This window comes from Crocuta crocuta, unplaced genomic scaffold (assembly GCF_008692635.1).
Source record: "Crocuta crocuta isolate KB4526 unplaced genomic scaffold, BGI_CrCroc_1.0 scaffold130, whole genome shotgun sequence".
NCBI classification, from domain to species: Eukaryota; Metazoa; Chordata; class Mammalia; order Carnivora; family Hyaenidae; genus Crocuta; species Crocuta crocuta.
The window spans coordinates 3,071,464-3,093,862 of record NW_027527920.1 but is presented as its reverse complement, the minus strand read 5'-3'; the positions used below and the strand labels follow the sequence as shown (position 1 = coordinate 3,093,862).

General features: G+C 44.5%; 1 protein-coding gene across 1 annotated transcript in view; it reads left to right on the top strand.

The window, feature by feature from the left end:
- The window catches only part of THSD4 (thrombospondin type 1 domain containing 4), a 183,609-nt gene that overhangs the window by 133,737 nt on the left and 27,473 nt on the right, over window positions 1-22,399 (top strand). The window contains exons 3-4 of the mRNA XM_077748557.1: window positions 15,395-15,570; window positions 17,955-18,051. Of these exons, the coding sequence (XP_077604683.1) occupies window positions 15,395-15,570; window positions 17,955-18,051 (273 nt within the window). The remainder of the gene's footprint in view (window positions 1-15,394; window positions 15,571-17,954; window positions 18,052-22,399) is intronic.

Sequence of the window (22,399 nt, the reverse complement as noted above, 5' to 3'; positions counted from 1 at the left end):
TAGCAACTGACTTCTGCTCGGATCATAATCTCACAGTTTGTGGGTTCCACCCCTGCACGGGGCTCTGTGCTGACAGCCAGAACCTGGAGCCTGTTTCGGATTTTGTGTCTCCCTTGTCTCTGCCCTTTCCCAACTTGTGCCCGCGCGCTCTCTCTCTCTCTCTCTCCCTCTCTAAAATAAATAAACATTTAAAAATTTTTAAAAAAAGAAATGAAACACCACAAGTCTAATGTGAACTTAGAAAATATTTTGAACGGAGTGAAAGTGAAAACACATGTCAAAATTAACGGGATCACCTATGTCTATTGCACATAACTTATAATACAATCTGAAAGCAGAATTAGTAAGATTAAATATAGAACAAGGATGCTTAAATTTTGCCCAGGGATTTCCATCTGTTTGTATCACATTCTTTATACCAAGCTTGTATCCCATTTTTCATGTAGAAGTACAATTTTAGGCTATCTTAAATAAGAATATGCTTATATGCAAGTGTGTGTGTACACATGCACATACTCACACACTCACTCACACACACAGGTATTCAGAGAATGTAGCCTGAATGTCATATCCCTGATTCTTACAGCCATTCATGTGTCAAGTTAGCCTAACCGCTAAAGCAGTGCTCCTCCAACTTGAGGGTGCAATAGCATCACCAGGACATCTTGCTTGCAGAGATTCAGGTGATATGTGGTGGGCCTGAGAGTTTTCATTTCTAAGGAATTCCCAGCTGATGCTGGTACTGCTGGTCCAAGGATCATGCTTTGGGAACCATGACACACAACCTATACCACCCAAACTGGACTCTATCGTCACTTGGTGTTCAATACCCCAAGCACAATGATACTTAACCAAATGGGGTTAATTCCATTCTGAGCTCTCTGCTGCATTCCTTAACCCAGTTTGGAAATGGAACTAAAACAGAGAAGTAAAAAAAGAAAAAACCGACTCTGTTCTTGGAGTCTGATCTGAGTGAATACTTCCAGGAAGAAGGAACAAAACTATGACCCCACCCTCCACCCCAAGAGACATGTTGAAAAGTAAGAAAGATAAGGAAGCAATTAGAGAGACACAGATGAAGAACGGCTGTATGTTGATAATCCTTGATGCTTGGTGATGGGTACATGAGCTTTTACTGTACTGCTTTGTTTATTTTTAATGTGTTTGACATTTATGCTTTTTTAAATGAAGTGGTTTTTTTTAAGAGAGTCACCAGAGAATATAAAGTAGAGGAGTCTAGCAAAAGATGAATGTGTGCATGCTAACGGAGAACGTAAATGCTATTTTCAAATTCTCAAGAGAGCAATCCACTTCACCAGGAACTCTTAGACTTTCTCTTTAAACCCCTACCAACCTAAGAAAGTTAATACTTCCTAAAAACTAGGGAGTGAGCCCAATGCTACTCTCCTGCAAGTCCAAATTTCTTTTAAATTTTGTGTTTATCTGCCAAATGTGATCTTACATCGAAATGTTAGTTTCATCGAAAGATAATGTTTTAGATTATCACCATGGGAAAATGTTCCCTTGGGCTCCTGCTCACCTCGGACGGACAAGCTGTCATCTTCAGATACGTAACCCTCAGAACCCCAGACACATAAGTGGTTCAGTCTTAGAGGAGTATCGCACACATGAATCCTGGTCAACAGTCAAAATAATTAAGCAGGAGTGTCTGTCCGTACGTTTGCTCTCCAAGACATTAAAACCGATATACAATCTTTGCTCAGAGTTCTCATACTCAAAAACCATACCAAGGTTTAGGTTTCTTTGTATCTGTACAATAAAACCCTTAGACTAAATTAATACCTAAGTACCTCCTGTGCTCTTTAGATTAACTTCTTTTGCCATTACCAGTTCACAGTAATGGATTGGTACCGTCATCCTGGAATCCTGGGCAACAATGCCATCAGATCAGTTGTTGGGAATTTCCCTCACATTCCTGAATCTTTTATTGGATGTCAGTCATGCCTCAACCTTCCTATCTTGGGTCACCAACTTTTTATTGAAATATAATTAACATACAGTGTTAGTATATTAGTTTCAGGTGTACAAAATAATGATGCAACACTTCTATACATTGCTCAGCGCTCACCGAAAGTGTAGTCACCATCTGTCACCATACAAAGTTATTACAGTATTATTGACTATATTTCCCATGCTGTACTTTTCATCTCCTTGACTTATCTTGGTAATGAGAAGTTTATACCAGTTAATCCCCACTATCTATTTCACCCATCCCCCCACCCACCTCTCCTCTGGCAACCAACAGTTTGTTCTCTGTGTTTAAGAGTCTGGTTTTTTGTTTGTTTCTTTTTTTTCCTTTGTTCATTTGTCTTGTTTAATAGATTCCACATATAAGTGAAATCATATGGTATTTGTCTTTCTCTGTCTGACTTATTTCACATAGTGTACTACTGTCGGGATCCATCCAGCAGTTGCAAATGGCAAGATCTCATTCCTTTTTATAGCTGAGTAATGTTCCATTGTCTGTGTGTATGTATGTATGTATGTATATATATATATACATATATACACCACATCTTTATCCATTCATCTATCCCTGGAAGCTTGGGCTGCTACTCTATCTGGGCTGTTGTAAATAAAGCTGCAATAACCATGGGGATACACATATCTTTTAAATTAGTGTTTTTTGTTTTCTTTTGTTTTCCACCCAGTAGTGGAGTGACTGGGTCATATGATATTTCTATTTTTAATTCTGCAAAGACACTATTTCTAAATAAGATCACACTCACAGGTTCTGGGTGGACCTGAATTATGGGGAGACACTGCCTTGTCTGTGTGGCTGTGCAAAGGGGAAGCATGCACACCCTCCCCGTATCATCACATTCCTCTCTTTGTTCGTAGGGCACCTTCTGTTTTATAGGGTGTGCACGCACGTGCGTTCGTGCTGTCATTGTGTTTCTTTGTTGTGGTTTGGGGCGGGGGGGTGTATCTTGCAATCTAGTGACCAGTGCTGTAAATCCTAGCGGGCTGCTGTTCAGCTGGTGCCAGGCCAGCGGGTGGGCTAGCATCCTGCATCCACAGCACCTTCCCACCTGACTGCCGTGGCTCTCCTCCCTCAGACCAAGCAGCTTCCACCTCTTAGAGTTTCACCTCTTACTTTATTTGCCGGATGCTCTTTTGTTATGGGTTCTGATCACCCACACGGAATCCTAACGTGGGACCCTAATGCAACTCCGTGAGGTCAACAGATGCTCCTTAGTGAGAACTTTTGGGGCAAAACTGACCTCTAATCTCACCCCGACGTGTTATGTTTTAGACAGCTCCACTTTCCCCCATCTGTGCCAGGGGGAGGATGCATTCTCGCAAACCTGTTGCTGCCTTTTACCTACCTTTGTGGGCCCTGATAAAATGCTTCTCTTCTTACTGTTGATAGGGGAGCTGTTTTTAAAAATGGACGTTCTTGGGGCTCCTGGGTGGCTCAGTCGGTTAAGCGTCCGACTTTCGCTTAGGTCATGATCTCGCGGTTCGTGGGTTCGAGCCCCTCGTCGGGCTCTGTGCTGACTGCCAGCTCAGAGCCTGGAGCCTGTTTCAGTCTGTGACTCCCTCTCTCTCTGACCCTCCCCTGCTCACGCTGTCTCTCTCTCTCTCTCTCTCCTAGAAATAAATAAAACATTAAAAAAAATAATAAAATAAAAATAAATAAATAAAAATGGACGTTCTTGGCTTGGGCGTTTTGTCCACAAATATTCATGAGTTTTTTCTATATACCAGCTCTCCGCTGACACTATGGATCATAAAAAGAAATTTAATAATCAGTCCCCACAGGACTCAGAGATCGGCTAAGTAAACTGACGTTGGTGTATGCCACGGAGTAGTATGCGGCAGTTAGAAAACAATGACAGTCATTACAGAAACAAAGGTAGATTTTAAAAACAAAGGGTCCTTGGAAACATAGTAACGTTTTCATGAATTATGCATACACGGATATATCTCATTAGTGTAGACGCTTGCTGGGGCAGGCAGGGCGATGGCACTGGGAATCCGGAGTGAAGAGGGAAATAAAATAAGTCAAGACAAAAGTGTTAGGAGCTGAAGAGTCTGATTAATTCAACCTTCTGCCCCTGAAGTTAAAAAAAAGTCTTGCAGAGTTTAGAATCAGCATTTAGAATAGTAAAACAGGGGTGCCTGGGTGGCTCCGTTGGTTAAGTGTCCAACTCTTGGTTTCGGCTCAGGTCAAGATCTCACGGTTTGTGAGTTCGAGGCCCCCATCAGGCTCTGTGCTGACAGTGTGAGGCCTGCTTGGGATTCTCTCTCTCTCCCTCTCTCTCTGCTCCACCCCCACTCACTCTGTCTCTCTCAAAATAGATAAATAAACTTAAAAATTTGTTTTAAATAGTAAAACAATCAAGACAGCCATGGATTAAGTCTCAGAAAACAGGGCATAGACACCAAGAGTAGGGTTAAGAGGTTGGAAAGAGGAAATAAGCAACGCTCGAATAGGACCCTCAGGATGAGCAGGGGCCGCTAGCAGTACTTGACAACATCAGAGGGTCTTTTAGTCAGGTAGAAATAAGACAGGGCTCCTGCCCTATGAGAAATCACGACTGAAAAATTTTTTTAAAGCAGATGCAAAAATTACTGACATTTCCCACATTTGGTCAAATGTGGACAAGGGACTATGTAAAGTGGTTGAAGATAAGGGCGAATCATACAAGGCCTTGACTGTGAATCAGGGGAGGGTGGGCTTTATCCTTTAGCTTGGAAATTTAAAGACAGTGGGGAGACTGGAGGAAAGGTGCTCTACAGAGGTTCCTCTAGAGTAGCATGCAGGGAGGGGCGCTTCAGTGGCTCAGTCGGCTAAACTTCTGACTTTGGCTCAGGTCATGATCTCGCAGTTTGTGGGTTCGAACTCTGCGTCAGGCTCTGTGCTGACAGCTCAGAGCCTGGAGCCTGTTTCAGATTCTGTGTCTCCCTCTCTCTCTCTGCCCCTCCCCCACTCCTGCTCTGTGTCTCTCTGTCTTTCAAAAATAAATAAACATTTAAAAAAAATAGAGTAGTGTGCAGGGAGGTCCATGACGTTCTGCTGCGGTCCAGCTAGGAGACAAACAGAGAATGGAGACAGGAGACCACTGAGCAGGAGAGGGAAGGAGGGGTCAAAAGTGGCAGCAAAGCTGCCACTGATTGCTGATGAGCAGCCGGCTAGCAGGAAGACAGATACGAAAGAGCAGAAGATGGTTGCTAAATTGAATCTGAGTGATGGGAGAATAATGTGTTCAGTGGAGGGGTTAGGAAGCAGGCTCATTTAGGATGACAAAGACACTAGGTTTATCCGTTGATGAACTGACTGTTCCTGGAATTCAGGATTTGTTTGTTTCCTTTTTTTTTTTTTTTTTGAGAGAGAGACAGAGAGAGGCAGAACACAAGCGGGGGAGGGGCAGAGAGAGAATGAGACACAGAATCCTTAGCAGGCTCCAGGGTCTGAGAGGTCAGCAAAGAGCTTGACACAGGGCTTGAACCCATGAACCGTAAGATCATGACCTGAGCCAAAGTCGGACGTTTAACCGACTGAGCCACCCAGGCACCTCTGATTCAGTTCAGGTCCGAAACATGGTGCTTCCCTGCTTCTGGAAGTAGACAGTGGAGCAGAGAAGGGGCAGGTGACCCAGAGACCCCCGGGCAGGCTGCAGGGGCGGACCTGCTGCCCCCTGGGGGTAGTAAGAGGCATGGTAGGTACTCAGGAACTGTGGTGTGAATGAACTTCGGGATTCCTTACTCAGCAGCCAGTGTTCTCTCCGATGCCAGATTGCAGCTGTCACTAACCCAGGATGTCACTAAATCCTTCCATGGCTCCCCAGTGCCCACAACCTAGCCCCACCGACTGCCCAAAGCCTCCTTTCCCCACCTCATATCCAAGGGCACTCCTTGCACACCCCCACTCCACTCCAGCCCCCGAGCTCTCCAGGATGGCCCTGATGTAGCCCCCCACGCTGTCCCCCATCCCTCCAAGGTCAAGCCCATTCCTGCCCCTGCCTTTGTCCATGCCTCTCTCTGTCCCCAGATNCCCTTCTCTGACTGGTGAACTCCTCACCCTGCCAATTCCTGCTCCTGTGCACCTCCTCTCCTAAAGCCTCTGTGCTCTCAAGGAAATTGTGACGGCCTCTCTGCTCACATGTATTTGGGAGCACAGCCTGAGCTCCCAAAATTGTGGGCTGTCTTATCTTTACAGCCCCTGCTCTCGGTGTTTGTCCCAGTTTATTTTCTTACTTAAACCATGGATCTATTTCATACAACATTATTTGGGGCTTAAAAACACACAAAGTTTCTTTATAGTTCGTAAGTATTCAAAGGAAATCTGGAGTCAAAAGAAATCAAATGTTAATATTTTAAAGAATGAGAATTAGCCGTACCTACTCTAATTTAGCAATGAAATAAGAACACAGACTTGGCATCTCCTTTTATTCAACCTGTGATCATAGGATGCCAAAGAGAGAGCCAGCCTTCTTTCTCTCACGCTCTGATTTTCAGCCCAACGGTGTTACTTCATGTTTGAGAAAATCACACAGGCTCAGTTCTTTCCAAAATGCCGAAGCAACTCTGAACTGAAAAATTACTGTGTGATACGTGTGTATAGTTATTTAACAGAAGCCATAATTTGGATCCTTTGTCACACTGGACCTGGAGCCACCTAAAAAGAAATACTTGTGCTTATTTTTTTTACAGCATTTTTATGCATCACTGCACGTATTTACCATCTTGGTCAGGAGGCGTGGAGGACATTTTTGAGATTGGAATTCTTAAACAAAAATATTCAGATATAAATAAGACTTTAAGGAGTTTCCAAGAATCTCTTATCTCAACTCCAAGGTTAAAATCTGATAGAGCAGAACAATGCAGCTCATAATTTACTTCTATTCAACAAGCATTTATTAAGTGCCAACGAAGTGCCAAGTAGTGTGCAAAAATGTGTATGTCACAGTATCTGTTTTAAAATTTTTTTAATGTTTATTTTGAGAGACAGACAGAGTGTGGGCAGGAGAAGGGCAGAGGGAGAGGGAGACACAGAATCTGAAGCAGGCTCCAGGCTCCGAGCTGTCAGCACAGAGCCCGACACGGGGCTCCAACTCAAAAACTGTGAGATCATGACCTGAGCCAAAGTCGGACACTCAACCAACTGAGCCACCCAGGCGCCCCAACAGTATCTGTTTTTAAAGCACTCACCTCCTAGCAAAAGAGGCCGGTATGTAAATAAGGCAGGGAAATAAACTTAATAATAGAAAGTAGCCATGACATACATGTTTGCCTGGATGCTACTTCCTTCTGTCCCCATTGGATTTGGACTCTGAGCTTTCTTCATATTCAAATCCTAAAACTTATTCTGAACCACTTTTAGCCTTTGGCAGTTTTGTGGGGCATCACAGTGACGGGGTGGCAGGATTTTGTGTGAGCTGTGCACACGGCCTACCTTTAGCATATTTATACCTGGCAGTAGAAATTCAAAGCATATCAAAGAATACCAGGGCTTTGCCCCCAAATTCTTGTTTGATTATACACATTGTATAATCAAGTTTCTAGCTATTGGCTCCTAAAAGTTAGCTTGAAGCTTTTGAAAACTAGATGTGGACATCAAGATTAAGTAATACCAGTTACGCTTGTTGCCAGTAGCATGTTTCTGCTGCTGCTTTTTTTTTTTTAAGTTTTTCATGTTTATTTATTTATTTTGAGAGGGCACAAGCAGGGAAGGGGTGAAGAGAGAGGGAGAGAGAGAATCCCAAGCAGGCTCCACGCAGTCAGCACAGAGCCCAACACAAGGCTCAATCTCACGAACTGTGAGATTATGACCTGAGCCAAAGTAAAGAGTCAGACACTTAACCAACTGAACCACCAAGTGTCCCATGTTTCTGCTTCTTAGCCTTCTTGGCAGACAGAGCCAGAGGTATATACATGTACATGTACAGATGCCTACACATACATAAAAATGTGCATACACACATGTACATATAAACACACACATGCACGTGCCTATATATAATTTCATGATCATGAATTTACACCATCTCAAAGTCAAATCCATCCCCACAGTGTTCTGTCTGGCCTTCCCCCATTCCAGATTTATGTCTCCTTTTCTCTGGCTTCCAACAGCAGGGCACAACCACTTTGGGAAAATGTTTGGCAGGGCCAACTATAATTAAACATATATGTGCCCATGATCAAGCAATTCTACTTCTGGGGCTATCTCCCAACAGAAATGAGGACTTACTTACATCCAGCAAAAACATACACAAATGTTTATAGCAGCTTTACCGACGAGAGCCAAAAACTAGAAACAACCCCCAAACCAGTCCATAACAGAAAAAGCAAATAAATTGTGGCATATTCATATAATACTAAGCTGCTATGGAGAAAATGAACTACTGATAAATGAAACAACTTGGACAAATTTTATGGGTATGAAGTTAAGTAAAAGATGTCCAGCACAAAAGAATATTGTTCCATTTATTCGAAATACAAAAACAAGCAAAATTACGGTGCTAGAGGACAGAGCAGTAATAACCCTGGAGGCTTGTGAGGTTAGTAATGACTTTGAGGGAGCAGGAGGGAGCCTTCTGGGGGTCTGGAATGGTCTACATCTTGATTTGGGTTGTAGTAACACGGATATAATACAAATATAAGAAATCATCTGGCTATATAAACTTATAATTTAAATACATTGCTATATGAATTATATCCTAATTTTAAAAAATTGATACAGCTACCAATTGGGCTGCTGGAAACTCACTCAACTGAAATGAATTAATCAAACGAATCTCACATGTGCTCGGGAAATGACAGCTACATCAGAACTTAATCATCTTCCCGGCAATGACTGCTTTTCTGTTGTAAGACACATGCCGTGCCCCTAATGTAAGAATGGGGAGAATTGTACATCCTAGGATTTGTACAATTCTTTGTCTTCCCTGCTCTCAGTATCTGCCCTGTTGTCGAGGCAAAGCCAGGTATGAGACATGAAACCATTCCTGCCTTGATCGAGAAGCTTTCCCTGTCGATTAGGACTCAAAAGCAAGAGACGGTTAGAGTAAAAATCAAAATATAATAAAAGAGTGGTTTTCCAGCTTTAAAAGCACCACAACCACCTGGAGGGCTTGTGAAACCCAGATGCTGGACCCCACCCCAGAGTCTGGGGTTCAGCCGGCCCGAACCCACACTTCTAACCAGCTTCTGGGGGTGCTGCTGGCCCAAGGACCACACTTTGAGAACTCCTGGTGTCATGGAAAGATTATGAAATCAGAGTATCAAAGTTCAATTCCTGAACTCCACTAATAATCTGTGACCTTGAGCAAGCTACTTAATCTCTCTGAGCCTCTTTCCTCTTCTGTATAATAAAGGTAATATGTGTCCTGCTTGCCTCATGCGACTGGCTTTTGTATTATGTGAATTCCTTTCTGTTTTGAAAACCATAAATCATTAGACCAGAAGTTCTTCAGTTCTTTGTGTCATGAACTCCCTTCTGAGGTTCCCTCTCAGCTACTGATTTTAAATCCATAAAATAAGATACAGACGAGTACAGGGGAAACCAAATATATTGAAATATAATTATCAAAATATTTTTAGAAAACAAATTTGCTTCTTAGTAATTTTTAGTAACATGTGCTTCTTGAAAATAGGAGATCTCGTGGAGGGCCTAATAAATACTGTTATTTCAGGATAGCGATGGGTTTTTAAAAAAATATTTTAAAATACCGGTAACATTTGTAATGTCCTATGAATACATAGGTGATTTCTGTTGGTGGCAGACATTAAAGAAACCGCTAACTCTATCAGGATACAGTACACAAAGTACTGCTAATACTATTATGATTAGTTGCCAAATTTATCATAGAAGGAATGCTCCAATCAGGATGTAACCGACAGACCCCTCCATACTACCCTCCAAGGTGGCGGTATGAAGTGAGTGGGTGTGTTCCATTTTCGGGATATCCAGATTAGCAGACATATTCTGAGACTCCCTTGGGTTTGTGCCCCCGTGTGAGCTTCCGTGGAAGCCCCTAGACTGGGGTGACGATAGCAGGCTGCAGACCTCGAGCTGGCATTATGGTGACACCTGGTGACATCTAACCCTCTCGTCCTGGAGCCTGGTCTGCCACTTCCCAGATAGCTTCTTAGAATTACTGAAACATTAAGAAGCTTGGGATTTGGTTAGGAGGAACTCCCTTTTCATTTCCCAAACGAAGACACAGATGATGAGCTCACAGGGATCTGTTCTCTGTAAGGAGACCACCTACCTTGTTTGGATGTGGGGACTGGAGTTCGGTCGGCAACAGAGGGCATTAAGATTGTGGGATGAAGTGCCTGAGAAGGAGGCCTTGGGTCTATAAGTGATTCCTGTGTGAATCTTGGAGAAGCGCATTGTTGGTGCGGATAGTTTAGGCCACACGTAGAGACCCAGAGTTGACAGCTAAAACGAATGAAAGCCATATGTCACAGGAGAGTGGAGGTTTCCTTATATTGACATAGCTGTGACAAGCTTCGCCAAAGCTTGACCTTCCGTGAACACACCCACTAGCAAGAGCCATGAGTCACCTGCACCTTTTTGTGGGGTAGTTCTGGACACCATTACACAGCCCTAGAACGGCTTACAGGCACGTAAATTGTAGGTGCAGCTGCTTTCAATATGCAAGCCCAGGTGGGGACTAGCTCTGGAGCCGTTTCAGAAGCTAACCCGTGGCCATATGGAATCAGGCCCGTGTCTGCTAAAAATCTCACATGGGTTTTTTTATGCTTCACTATTATATGGTGAAATATTCATCTAAACCCGGAGAGCAAGGGCATGGGTAACAGTAGTAGATGGTAAAAAGATTTGGGGTCCCCATGTTTTATTTACTGGGAAGCCCTCACATTTCCCTCCTATGCAGTATTTCAAATGAGTTTTTATGGACTTTTTGTCTCCAGATAACAACCTCTTCTAGGATCTTGCCATTAAGAGCAATAAAACCTTAGCCAGAACCTACCTCAGTTCTGAACTTTGGATCCTTTGAATGAGATTTTAAGAAGAACCACTAAAAAAGGGAAAAATATGTATTTCCTTCGGGAGTATCTCTGCTTGTACCATGTCCTTTAAATTCACTTAAAAATGTTGAAGCTTTAAAGGAGGTAATATATACATACGGTGAAACAAATTCTAAATGGCAATAAAATGATATAAAATGGGAAATTAATGTCTCCCATCCCCGCATAAACCCTTGTTCTGTCCCCAAATGTTAACAGTTTTATGACTTTCTCTGAAAAGCTTTATGAGTGTGCATACATGTTTTATGTAAATGCTTTTATTTAAAAGTATATACAAATGAGATCATACCAAACATACTGTTCTGCATTTTTGTTTCATTTAAAAATTTGAGGCTCCTGGGTGGCTCAGTTGGTTAAGTGTCTGACTTCGGCTCAGGTCATGATCTCACAGTTCATGAGCTCGAGCCCCGCGTCAAGCTCTTTGCTGACAGCTCAGAGCCTGGAGCCTGCTTCAGATTGTGTCTCCCTCTCTCTCTCTGCCCCTCCCTCACTTGTGCACTGCCTCTCTGTCTCTCAAAAATAAAGTGAACATTAAAAATTTTTAAATAAAAATTTATCACGGAGTTATTCTCATATCTTGTTGTTTGTAGGGCCACATGGCATCCCACTGTGTAGATATTCAGTATGACAAATTATGTAAACAATCTTCTACTGAGGATTGAGGTACTTAGGTTGTTTGGGGGCTTTCTCTATTTAAAAAAATCTGCAGAGAATACCCTTGTTACAGACACTTTTGTGTCCTTATAAAAGTATAGCCCTCAAAGTAGTTTCTTACAAGTACCATTCTTGGGTCAAGTGTATAGGCACTTAAAGTTTTAGCAATGTAACCAAACTGCCCTTTAGTATGGTTGAATAGGTTTACATTTCCACCAACAAGGTTATGAATGCTTGCTTACTCACACACCTACCAATTCTGGCAATATTAAATATTTTAAAACATTTGCCGAGGTGATGGGTCAAGAATATCCCATTGTGGTTTTGATTTGCATTTCTTAAATTATAAGTAAGGCAGAGTAGCTTTTCATTTGCTTATGGAATATTTGGACTTGGTTTTCTTTAAATTGCCTGTTGATCATTCTTTGCCTACCTTTCTTTTGAACTGGTACCTTTCTCTGCTATGTAGTCGTGCCTTCAGCAAATATGAATCCCTACTGTGTGGTAAGCTCTCCGCTGATCACTGGACCTGTAACAGTGAGGAAGCATGCTTTGGAGCTGGCAGTGTTCTGCGAGACAAACACTGCTCTGAATGGATGTATACACAGACTTGAGTTAAGTGCCTTGGATGAGAGGCTTTGACATCTCTTCGAGCCTGAACTGGGAGTTGGGGAAGACTGTCCTGAGAATGGACATCTAAAGAACAGATCAGATTCAGGGTTCGGAGAAACACTTCTGGAAGAAGGAACAGATTGTGGAGGGAACATGAGGTCCTAGGTGAGCTAAAAGAAGGCTGGGGAGCAGAGCACAGAGAGCAGAATAAAAGTGGTGCACGATGAGGCTAGACCACAACACCGTGGACCACATCACCCATTAAGGATCAAGGGCTTCTTCTCTTACAGATATAGAAAGCCATTGAGGGATGTTGACCCATAATTGATGGTCCGATCTGCATTCTGAAGAGATTACTCTGGCTGAGAAGCAAGGAAATAGGTAGACCAATTAGAAGGTTTTGAGTTAGTCTGGATGAGATCTGGTGGTAGTCTTGCCCTGGATTATGACAGTGGACATGGAGAGAAGTAGACGGGTTCAAGAAATATGGAGGAGGTGGGGCACCTGGGAGGCTCAGGGTTGGGCGTCCGACTTTGGCTCAGGTCATGATCTCACAGTTCGTGGGTTTGAGCCCCGCATCGGGCTCTGTGCTGACAGCTAGCTCAGAGCCTGGAGCCTGTTTCAGATTCTGTGTCTCCCTCTCTCTGACCCTCCCCTGCTCATGCTGTCTCTCTCTCTCTCTCTCTCTCTCTCTCAGAAACAAGTAAAACATAAAAAAAGAAATATGGAGGAGGTCAAATAAAATTTGATGATGGACTGGATGTAGGGGAGGAGGAAGGGAAAGGTGTCCAGGAAAATTCCTCCATTTCTAATGAAGAGGAAATGTTGAAAGAGGTCAAGGGTAAGTTCAGACATCTGAGGGCAGCTGTCAAGTAGGCAGTTAGATAAAGAAGTCTGGGACCAGAGGAGAAGTCTGGATTGAAAGCAGAAATTTGGAAGCCAGTGGAATACAGTAAATAAAGCTATGGCATAGATGAACTTGCCCATGAAAGTACGGCACCCAAATCAGGTCTACTCTTCATCCTCAAGGAACGCTAATATTCAGTAGCCGAGTAGAGAAAGATGACACAGAAATAAAAGAACAGATAAGCAGCCCAAGAGCTGGACAACAGCAGGCTGAGTACGGTGTCTCAGAACCCAGAGCAAGAATGTTTCTGATAGGATGGAGGGGCCCGTACGGCTGAATGCTGCCCCGGCATCTAGCAAGGGCAGACCTGGAGCACGCCCATGGGATTTAGCAACAGGGAGGTCCTGACGACATTAATTTGAATTGTTTCAATGGCATAGTGGGGGCAGGAGTCAGGTTGGAGATGCTGATAAATGAATGGGAAGTGAGGAAATGGAGAGACCATATGGACCACTCTTAAGTGCCATTTTTGAGAGAAAACAGCTCTGAACCTATTCTTCCTTAGTCTCTACTCTTAACCTTCTTTGCACTCAGTAAGCTGAATTGATTTTATAATTCGGTACTTGGTGTTCCACAGCTGTGGTCTCCCTGTAGCCATGGCAACCAGACAACCAGGGATGGAGTCTGGCAGTGGGGGGTGGGGGGGATGCCCACCTCTAAACAGGAGGCTCTTCCACCCCTTGGAACAGCTCTGACTCTGCCGGCCCCCAGACACTCATTGTAGAAACGCTGCCGAAAATGTGTTTAAGAAACAAAGAGTCCTTATATTTTCGAGACACCTCCTGAAAATTGTAAGGATAAAGGGGGTCCAGGATTTGCAGAGGGAAACAGGATAAGCCAAAAGTTGATGATTATTGAAACTGGGCGATGGGTATATGGAGTTTTATTATACTGTTCTCACTGCTTTTGTTTATATATAAATTTTTCCATAGTACATTGTACAAAATTAAATTTAGTAACTCTGTGAAAGTGAGGTCGCCTAGACCCAGGGACTGTCACAAGCCCACTGTGTATAAGACACTTACCACAAGATCTCCTTTCAACCCAACCCACCATTGGCTTGTGAGTTTCAAGGTGCCAGATGCCCTAAGGGAAGAAAGTCAGTTCTCACATGCTGTCCTTTCTCCTCTCATTAACCTGAGCACCTTGTTCCTTGCCGCTCTTCTTTGTTACCTCCCTCCTGAGCACGGACACAGTTTTGTACCTTCTCGTCTTCACCAACTTGAGCAAGTTCCCTCCCATCCCTAATCAACGCTCTGAGGGATGGGGACATGTGCCTGCTTAGCTGTGTCGCGAGGATTAATTTTGACCGGGTATGTGGGAGCATCTAGCGTGGCCCCAAGCCTCAAAAGCCCACAGAAGTCAGGAAGGTCATACAAATGAATGAAGGTGAGCAGCAAGGAGAAAATCTTGTGATCCTCTTGACCTATTGTTAGTTTTGTCAGTTTTAGTAGACACACAAGTAGAAAGAATTATAAGCGAGTTTCTATTTCTGTAAGACAAACAACAATGCAGGCATGATCATAAATGGAATAAATAATCCATCGTTGTAAATAATAGACAGTAAACTGAGACTCAGCCTCAGTATGGGGGAGTGTTAGGGATTGGGGGGAATAGGTCAGAGCAGAGCACAAAAACCCCATCTAACGGGATGGTCCTTCTCAGCTCCAGCTAGTTCCTGCCATGGAGGATGGTAGACCCAATGGTAACATGTCTTCTTGTTTTACAAAAGAAGCTAGAAGCTACAGAACCCAAATTGAATTTGGGTTCAATTATTTAAAAACAAAACACTATGACAGCCAGACTAAGCCTATCTGTGGGCCAAAATCAGCTCGCGGGCTGCCAGCGTGCAACCTCTCACCTAGATAATGGGATATACTACGGTTTCCCCTCCCCTCCTTTTCTCTTCTTCCTCTGACTTTCCACGCCTCCTCTCTTATTTCCACACTCTTCTCTCCTGACCACTCTTGCCCCTCCCTTCTCTCCTAAGTTCAAGGGATGGAAGGCATTGAATGGGTTGAAAAAGTGAACCGAGAAGTTGAAGAAACCCAAAGGGATGTGATCGGGATGCCTCACCGCCCCCGGGGCCTGAATCAGTTCCTGGCACATAGTGGATCCTGATGGAACACTTGAGGGGTCACCTCACTTTCTTGTGTGTGCCTTGCCCTTACCCAAGGAATTGTCTTCTCTCCACAGCTTTGCGAAGTCGTTCTGGCCGCTCCATCATCAACGGGAACTGGGCAATTGACCGGCCGGGAAAGTACGAAGGCGGAGGGACCATGTTCACCTACAAGCGTCCAAATGAGATTTCGAGCACCGCTGGAGAATCCTTTCTGGCTGAAGGCCCCACTAATGAGATCTTGGATGTCTATGTGAGTCTCGATGTTTCTGGACTGTTTGGATTTTGCATCTCGCTCCTTCTAAGTCCCACACTGAGCACAAATAAGCAACAGCTTGTTGCCCGTGCTCAATAAAACCATTTGAGCTGAGCCTCTGAGGTGCCTAAATGCTTGGCGTTCACCTCCACCATTCACCCCCGTATGTACCTAGTTCGCAGAAACCTTAAACTCTGCCAGATGCTTATTACCCTCAGAGTTTACTGACCCCCTAAAACCATTTTTACTTGCTGAACCAAATCAGAGGCAAAACATACCCTTTATTTCATGAGCACTGGCTCCGCTCCCAGCACTTTTCTCCTAATGCTAATTTGGCATGTTTTCTTTTTATGGCAAAAGAAAGCAAATGCCCAAGGCAAGACGGGACCGCTCAAGTCCCCAGCCCTCTCCAAATTCTGTGAAAGCAAAGGAAGGAACGAGAACCCCAGAGTACTCCAGACGATGTACAGTAAAGCTTGGAGGAACAATACAGACGTTTACTACAAGTTCCTTGCCTTGCAGAAGACACAATCTGGGATTTATTCTTCAGGAAACTAAATTATTACATTGCCCAAGAGTGTAAAACGGTCCTTATTTTTAAAAGAAACTACTAAAATCCAGTCTTCCTAAAATGATCAGGAAATAAAAAAGGTGACAAGAAATAAAATTCCAATCAGGTTTTGGTAAAGACGAGCTCAGCCACAGACCTGTAGTCTCTTCCTATCTCCAAAGCCATCCTAATCTGCATGGTATTTGCGGTTTTAGGATTTTATAAATATTCACTCTCCAGCTATATAGTTACATGTTCATTCCTGTTGGGCCTCGTGGCTCATAGACTAAAAACTATAAAAGAAGCCTTGTTATAGTTAATTTTGAATATTTTTCTTTAAGACTGTCCAGTTGGTTGTTGGACTCTGGGTAAGTTTTCAATGGCATCAGGGGTAAAAACTCAGGTTGTTAAAGGCCCACTGTGGGTGGTCTGGCATTTGGTGGCCAACAATAATTTCATTAACGGGACAGGGTTTGCACTGGCAGAATGCTCATGCAGAAGAGGCATGGGGGAGGCAGGGAGGGTTTCCAGCCTCAGACCCACTGTTAGATCATGTGGAAAGAGAAAACGAGAGAATTCGGAGTAGATGGTGGGAAACAGAGGTCACACCACTTCCCCCCTTGGGATTCTGTGCTCACCACCATGGTTCCTGAGTGTAGGGAGCTCAGTGGTTCTCATGTCTGCCTCCCCGCGGGTGATTGTAGAATGGAGGCCCCATTTCACATGCAGGGAGCAGGTAAGGGATGATGGCGGGCAGAGGGGACACTCTCATGAACAAAAGAGGTCCCACCATGCAGGAGTGACCTGGAGACGCTTGTGGCTTAAAGATTCCGAGAGAGCTGTGATTCTAACCTCCTGCTCCAGATGAAGAAATCCAAAACTGTGAGACCGTGGGACTTGCTCTAGGGTATGCAACTGGCCAACAGGAGAGCCCCTTTATAAAGCAGGAGGGACAGAAATCACGGAATGGGACAATGTCTCCTTGCCTGACTCATACTTATACCGAGGATTCCCATTCTGCTGCTCCATTTAGCCCAGCACCCTGCCTCTCACCAGGAAGCCCAAAGGACTTTGTGTTCCAAAGCCAATAGGGAGGGACTTTTCCTGCAAAGCCATGCTGATTGACTTTGTGGTCTTTGTCCCAGACGATGTTTAATTCCTGACTTCTGCAGCTTCCTGCTTGATATCCTGCTTTTGTCATTGGTTCCTGAGAGAATAGGAACCAGGGAGACTTACTTCCCTTGCACCTGTTTTCCTGACCCCCATCTCTTTGCGGGTCTGGAGCTTTCCATGGATGAGAGGGGATGAGATCCAGAGAGTGAACGAGGGAGAGGGTGGGGCAGACCTTTCCTGAGCCTGCCTCACGGCCAAGTAGAGTTCTTTGAAGGGACCTCAGAGATCCCAGACTGGCTCTGCGCAAAGGGCTGATTCTTCCTTGCGTGACTCTCTCTCGCCATCTAGTGTTCAAATGTGTTCCCCTGTGGCCTAAACAGGGCTGTTTGGGCCATTTTGAGAGCACTGAGCGCGATCTAAACTATGGTATAAGATGGTTGAGAGCCAACAGAAGTGTTCTGCTACCACCGTTCCCATCTTCCTATTTGGAATGTACAAAACCTTCCCCCTAGTTCTCTTCCAAGTTCTTTATTCTTCAAAAGCAAATAACAAAAAATGATCTGGAAAGAGCTTTCATTTCATCTGCCACAGGTTCAACCATATGATTAGATCTGAATCAACCCACTCATTTAAAGACAGTGCCATTTATACCACAGAAACTCGGCCAGCAGGAAAGGAGTGTGTGATGGTGCAGTGACATTGACCTTTGTGTTGGCAGATGATACACCAGCAGCCTAACCCAGGAGTCCACTATGAGTACGTCATCATGGGGACCAACGCCATCAGCCCCCAGGTGCCTCCTCACAGGAGACCAGGTAAAACCTCTCGTGTTGCTGCCAAGCATGCCTGCTCTGTCCTCTTAAAGCACCTCCCACCCCCCTGTCTCTTCCTGTGCATCTCCCCTGTGTGTCTCAGTTAACACAGGGAAAACCCCTGGACACGCGCTTGGTATCAGAGGATGCTTTACTGTTTGTCTGAGCCCTTGCTGATGAGTGTGTCTCATTCACTTGATTCAGAAATGAGGTGAACTTCCTGGATCTATCGTTCTAGTTCGACATTTTGAAAGCCCTGATATTAGTTTCCTACGGCTGCCGTAACAAATCACCGCACACTCAGTGGCTTAAAACAACACACATTTGCTGTCATACAGTTTGGGAGGTCAGAGGTCCGAAATGGGTCTTGCTGGGCTGGAATCAAGGTGTCGGTGGGCCATGCTCCCCTCGGAGGCCCTAGGAGACTGTCGCCCTGCCCTCTCCACCTCAAGAGGCCTCTTGCCCTCCTTGCTCCTTGGCCTCTTCCTGCACCTTCAAAGCCAGCTGAGTAGCACCTTCAGATCTCAGGCTCTGACCCCCTTCTTCCGTCATCACATCTCTGTCTCTGACTCGCCTCCTGCCTCCTTCTTGTGAGCATGTTGATGATGCCACTGGGCCCATCCAGACAATCCAAGACAAGTCTCCATCCCCAAATCCTTAACTTAGTCACACCTGCAAAGTCCCTTTTACCATATATATACCATATATTCACAAGTTCCAGGGGTGAGGATGCCAACATCTTCTGAGGGCCATCATTCTGTCTATTTCCTGCCTTTTCTCTTGGTCCCCTTTGCTTCGGTTGACACTGCTTTGACTTACAAGAAAAGAATAACGAGTTCGCGCCTAGGTACCTGCCTCTTTCCTGTGGGCTCTGCTGATAGACACGGCAGGCAGACATCTCTTTACCAAATGATAAGGGAGCCCACCACCCAAACGGAGACTGTCTCTTCCGTCTTTTGAAGAGGAAGTTCTGCATAAGTATTAATCATATCATCACTCACACACCGAGTCGTTCCTCTGTGTCAGATACTGCTGAGCCCTTCACATAGATTAATTAACTCATCCAATTATTACAATAGTGCTCAGAGGAAGGTGCTATTATTAGCCTCATTTTAAAAGTAAGGAAATGGAAGCTTAGAGAGATTGACTTATTCGCCCCGGGCCCACAGTGACCTCAGGCCAGCCTGTGTGACTAGCCCCTGTGCCTGTCATACTTTCTGGGTTACCTGGTGTGACACCTGTCCTGGGAAGTGAGGGGACAGGAGCCATCTGGCTGCATGGAGACAACGGGTGTGCGCCCGGCCTGTGGGGATGCCAGTATTGCTCGAACAGCAAATCAGCACACTCAGCCTGACCAAGGTGGAAGCCACTTGCAGGAACGATACATAGTCTGAGAAGCCAAGTGCAGATGGCAGAGTATTGAGGTTGCTGAGGCCCGATGCTGATCGATAGGGCAATTGGACAGACAACTTGAAATCATATAAGTGGATGATGATTGAAAAGCTTGATGAGTCTCAGCTGATGTGTAGCATGGGATTGATGACAGGGGACAGACAGGCCCAGAAAAAGTCAGTTGTAAGAAGTTGATGAGGAGGGGCGTTCTGGACTAGGCTTTACCCTCCGGGAGCTCGGGCTTCACCCTCCATGAACTCAAATTCGGCTCTGCTGCTTTCTGCTGGCTTGCTTCAGATAAGTCAGGAACTCTCTGAGCACATCCCCAGTCTACAAAGTAGTGAGGGAAGAACCCTACACGCCAAGGATTTTTTGGAGGGGACAGGCCGTGGAAGAGGAGATTGAATATCAGGTATCCATCCCGGCACAGTGACCAGTGCAAGGTGAGGTCTGCAAACAATTTTCAAACATTTTTTGTCCCATAGCATTTTAGTCTCACTTATATGTGGACTTAAATTGCATATAGTATTTTAAGCCAGGAAGTATGATAAGCAGCCAACTAAATAAGAAATACTGGTGAAGGTGGGGAGGAGGNAGAAGCCCTAACTTTTAACTGGATTCTGCGGTAACTTTGGAATTTGCCTCCTTAGTTTGTATCTAACTAGTATATCTTGAACAATATTCAATCAAAATAGAAATATATAAAGTTAGATGCAAGTACTCCGTAATTAGCCAAACTTGGAAGCAAACAAGATATCCTTCGTTAGGCTGTCTGACCAGACAGTGGAATATCATTCAGCACAAAAAGAAATGAGCTGTCAAGCCATGAAAAGACATGGAAGGAAGGTCAATGTACCTTATTCAAGTGAAAGAGGCCGATCTGAAAAGTCTCCACGCTGCATGATTCCAACTAGATGACATTCTGGAAAAGGCAAAACTATGGGGACATTAAACAGGTTGCCAGGGGCTACGGGGGAGGGAGGGATGAGTAGGCGGACAGAGGGTTTTAAGGGCAGTGACACTATTCTCAATGATACCATAGTGCTGGATACGTAGCACTACACATTTGTCGAAACCAATAGAATGTACAGCACCAGAATGAGCCCTGATGTAAACCATGGGCTTTGGGTGATGATGGTGTGTCGAAGCAGGTTCATGGATGGTAACAGCTGTATCGTGCTGGTAAGAGATGTTGATGGGGGAGGCTTTTTGGGAGGGGGGCAAGGGAGGATATGGAAACTCTACTTTCCACTTAATTTTGCTGTGACCCTACAACTGCTCTAAAAAAAAGAATAAGGTCTATTTAAAACAAAAAAAGAAGGCAATATGCCCCAACCTCATCCTTCCCATTCCATTCCAAGGGGGAATATCTCTTTACAGTTTGGTAGGACTCCACACCGCCCTTTCCTGTGCGCATAGAAGCATGCTTACAGCCACTTGGAACCTTTGTCTGTAATCTAAGTGTACAGGGGACTGGTCTTTTCCAGAAGTCTAACTGAGATCTTGCCTCAACTTCAAACTTCTTTGACACTTGTAGAAAATTCAATCTCAGTCAATACCGGGGCCCCCCACACACCCGCAATATGAGTAAAGATCACCATGAGTAAGGTCTGTGGTGCTCAGGAAACCCCAGCGCCCTGACTCTGGCCTCTCCTAGCCTGGGAAATAGTTCTGCCTCTCCCTGTGTCTGTCAAAAAATGCTCTCTACTTTTCCCTCCTTTCTTTTCCTCCTTCCCTTCGGCTGGATGGGTACCTGGGCCTCCTTCTTCTTACTAAGAACTCAGGCTTTCATTGTAGGAAGGAAGAGCTGTTGACTTTCAGCAGCTTTTACTTTCTCTCCTGCAAAACTCTGAGGCCAGAAAACCTAAGGGCTTGGCCACTTGGGCTGGGAGAGGAGGAGGGACAGACGCAAAGGGCAGAAAGCAAATTTAGCCTCCAGACGTGTTCTCCCACACCTGTGCAGGTCTGTGTATACAGACTGACTTCTGCTAGGCTTTTTCCTCTCATCAAACAACAGATCAGTCATATGTCACAACATATATTTGCTCCTTTTTTTTGTTGTTCCATTCTTTAAAAAACAAAACAAAACAAAACAAAACAGTAGTGGCACCTGGGTGGCTCAGTTGGTTAAGCATCCAGCTTCAGCTCAGGACATGATCTCACAGTTCGTGGGTGCAAGCCCTGCGTCAGGCTCTGTGCTGACAGCCAGCTCAGAGCCTGGAGCCTGCTTTGGATTCTGTGTCTCCCTCTCTCTCTGACCCTCCCCTGCTCGCGCTGTCTCTCTCTCAAAAATAAAACATTTTAAAAAATTATCATAAAAAAAAGTAACGCATCATCCAATCATGGTTGTAGCACAATGTGTTTTAACCAGTGCCCTAGTGGACGTTTAAATCCACTTCATTCTTTGGCTATTTCAAATAATGCTTTACTAGCCATGGTTGTGCCTACGGCTTTATGCAAAAGAATGAGAATATTTGCACAATAATGTCCTAGAAACTGAATCGCTAGATCAGGAGGTACGTGCATGTAAAACCTGGGTGAATGTGGCCAAATTGCTGTCCAAAACGTTGTGTCTTTCTATCTGCAGCTTCCCCCCTCCCCAGTGGATTTCCCTGTACCTTCCATGAGGGGCTTAGGGATTTAAGGGTCTCCAAAATTTCTGATCTTTACTGTTAGGCTGATAATGTCATGGTGGTTGTTTTTGTTTTCACGTGTAGTTCTTTGGTTATGAGTGAACTTGAGCGTTTTTGTGTGACTTTTGGCTGTTGTATTTTCTGTGACTGTTTCAGCTATTTCTATTTTTCCTGGCCCCTGCTTTTCCTACTGAGACATTCATTGTTTCCTTACTCACTTTTCATAATGTTTTGGATGTGAGGGGCATTAGTTTCCGCATGTCTGAAATCTCTGTGCTGGGAGCTGGAGATGGTGGCATGCTGCATAATTTCTAATGCGGAAGGGA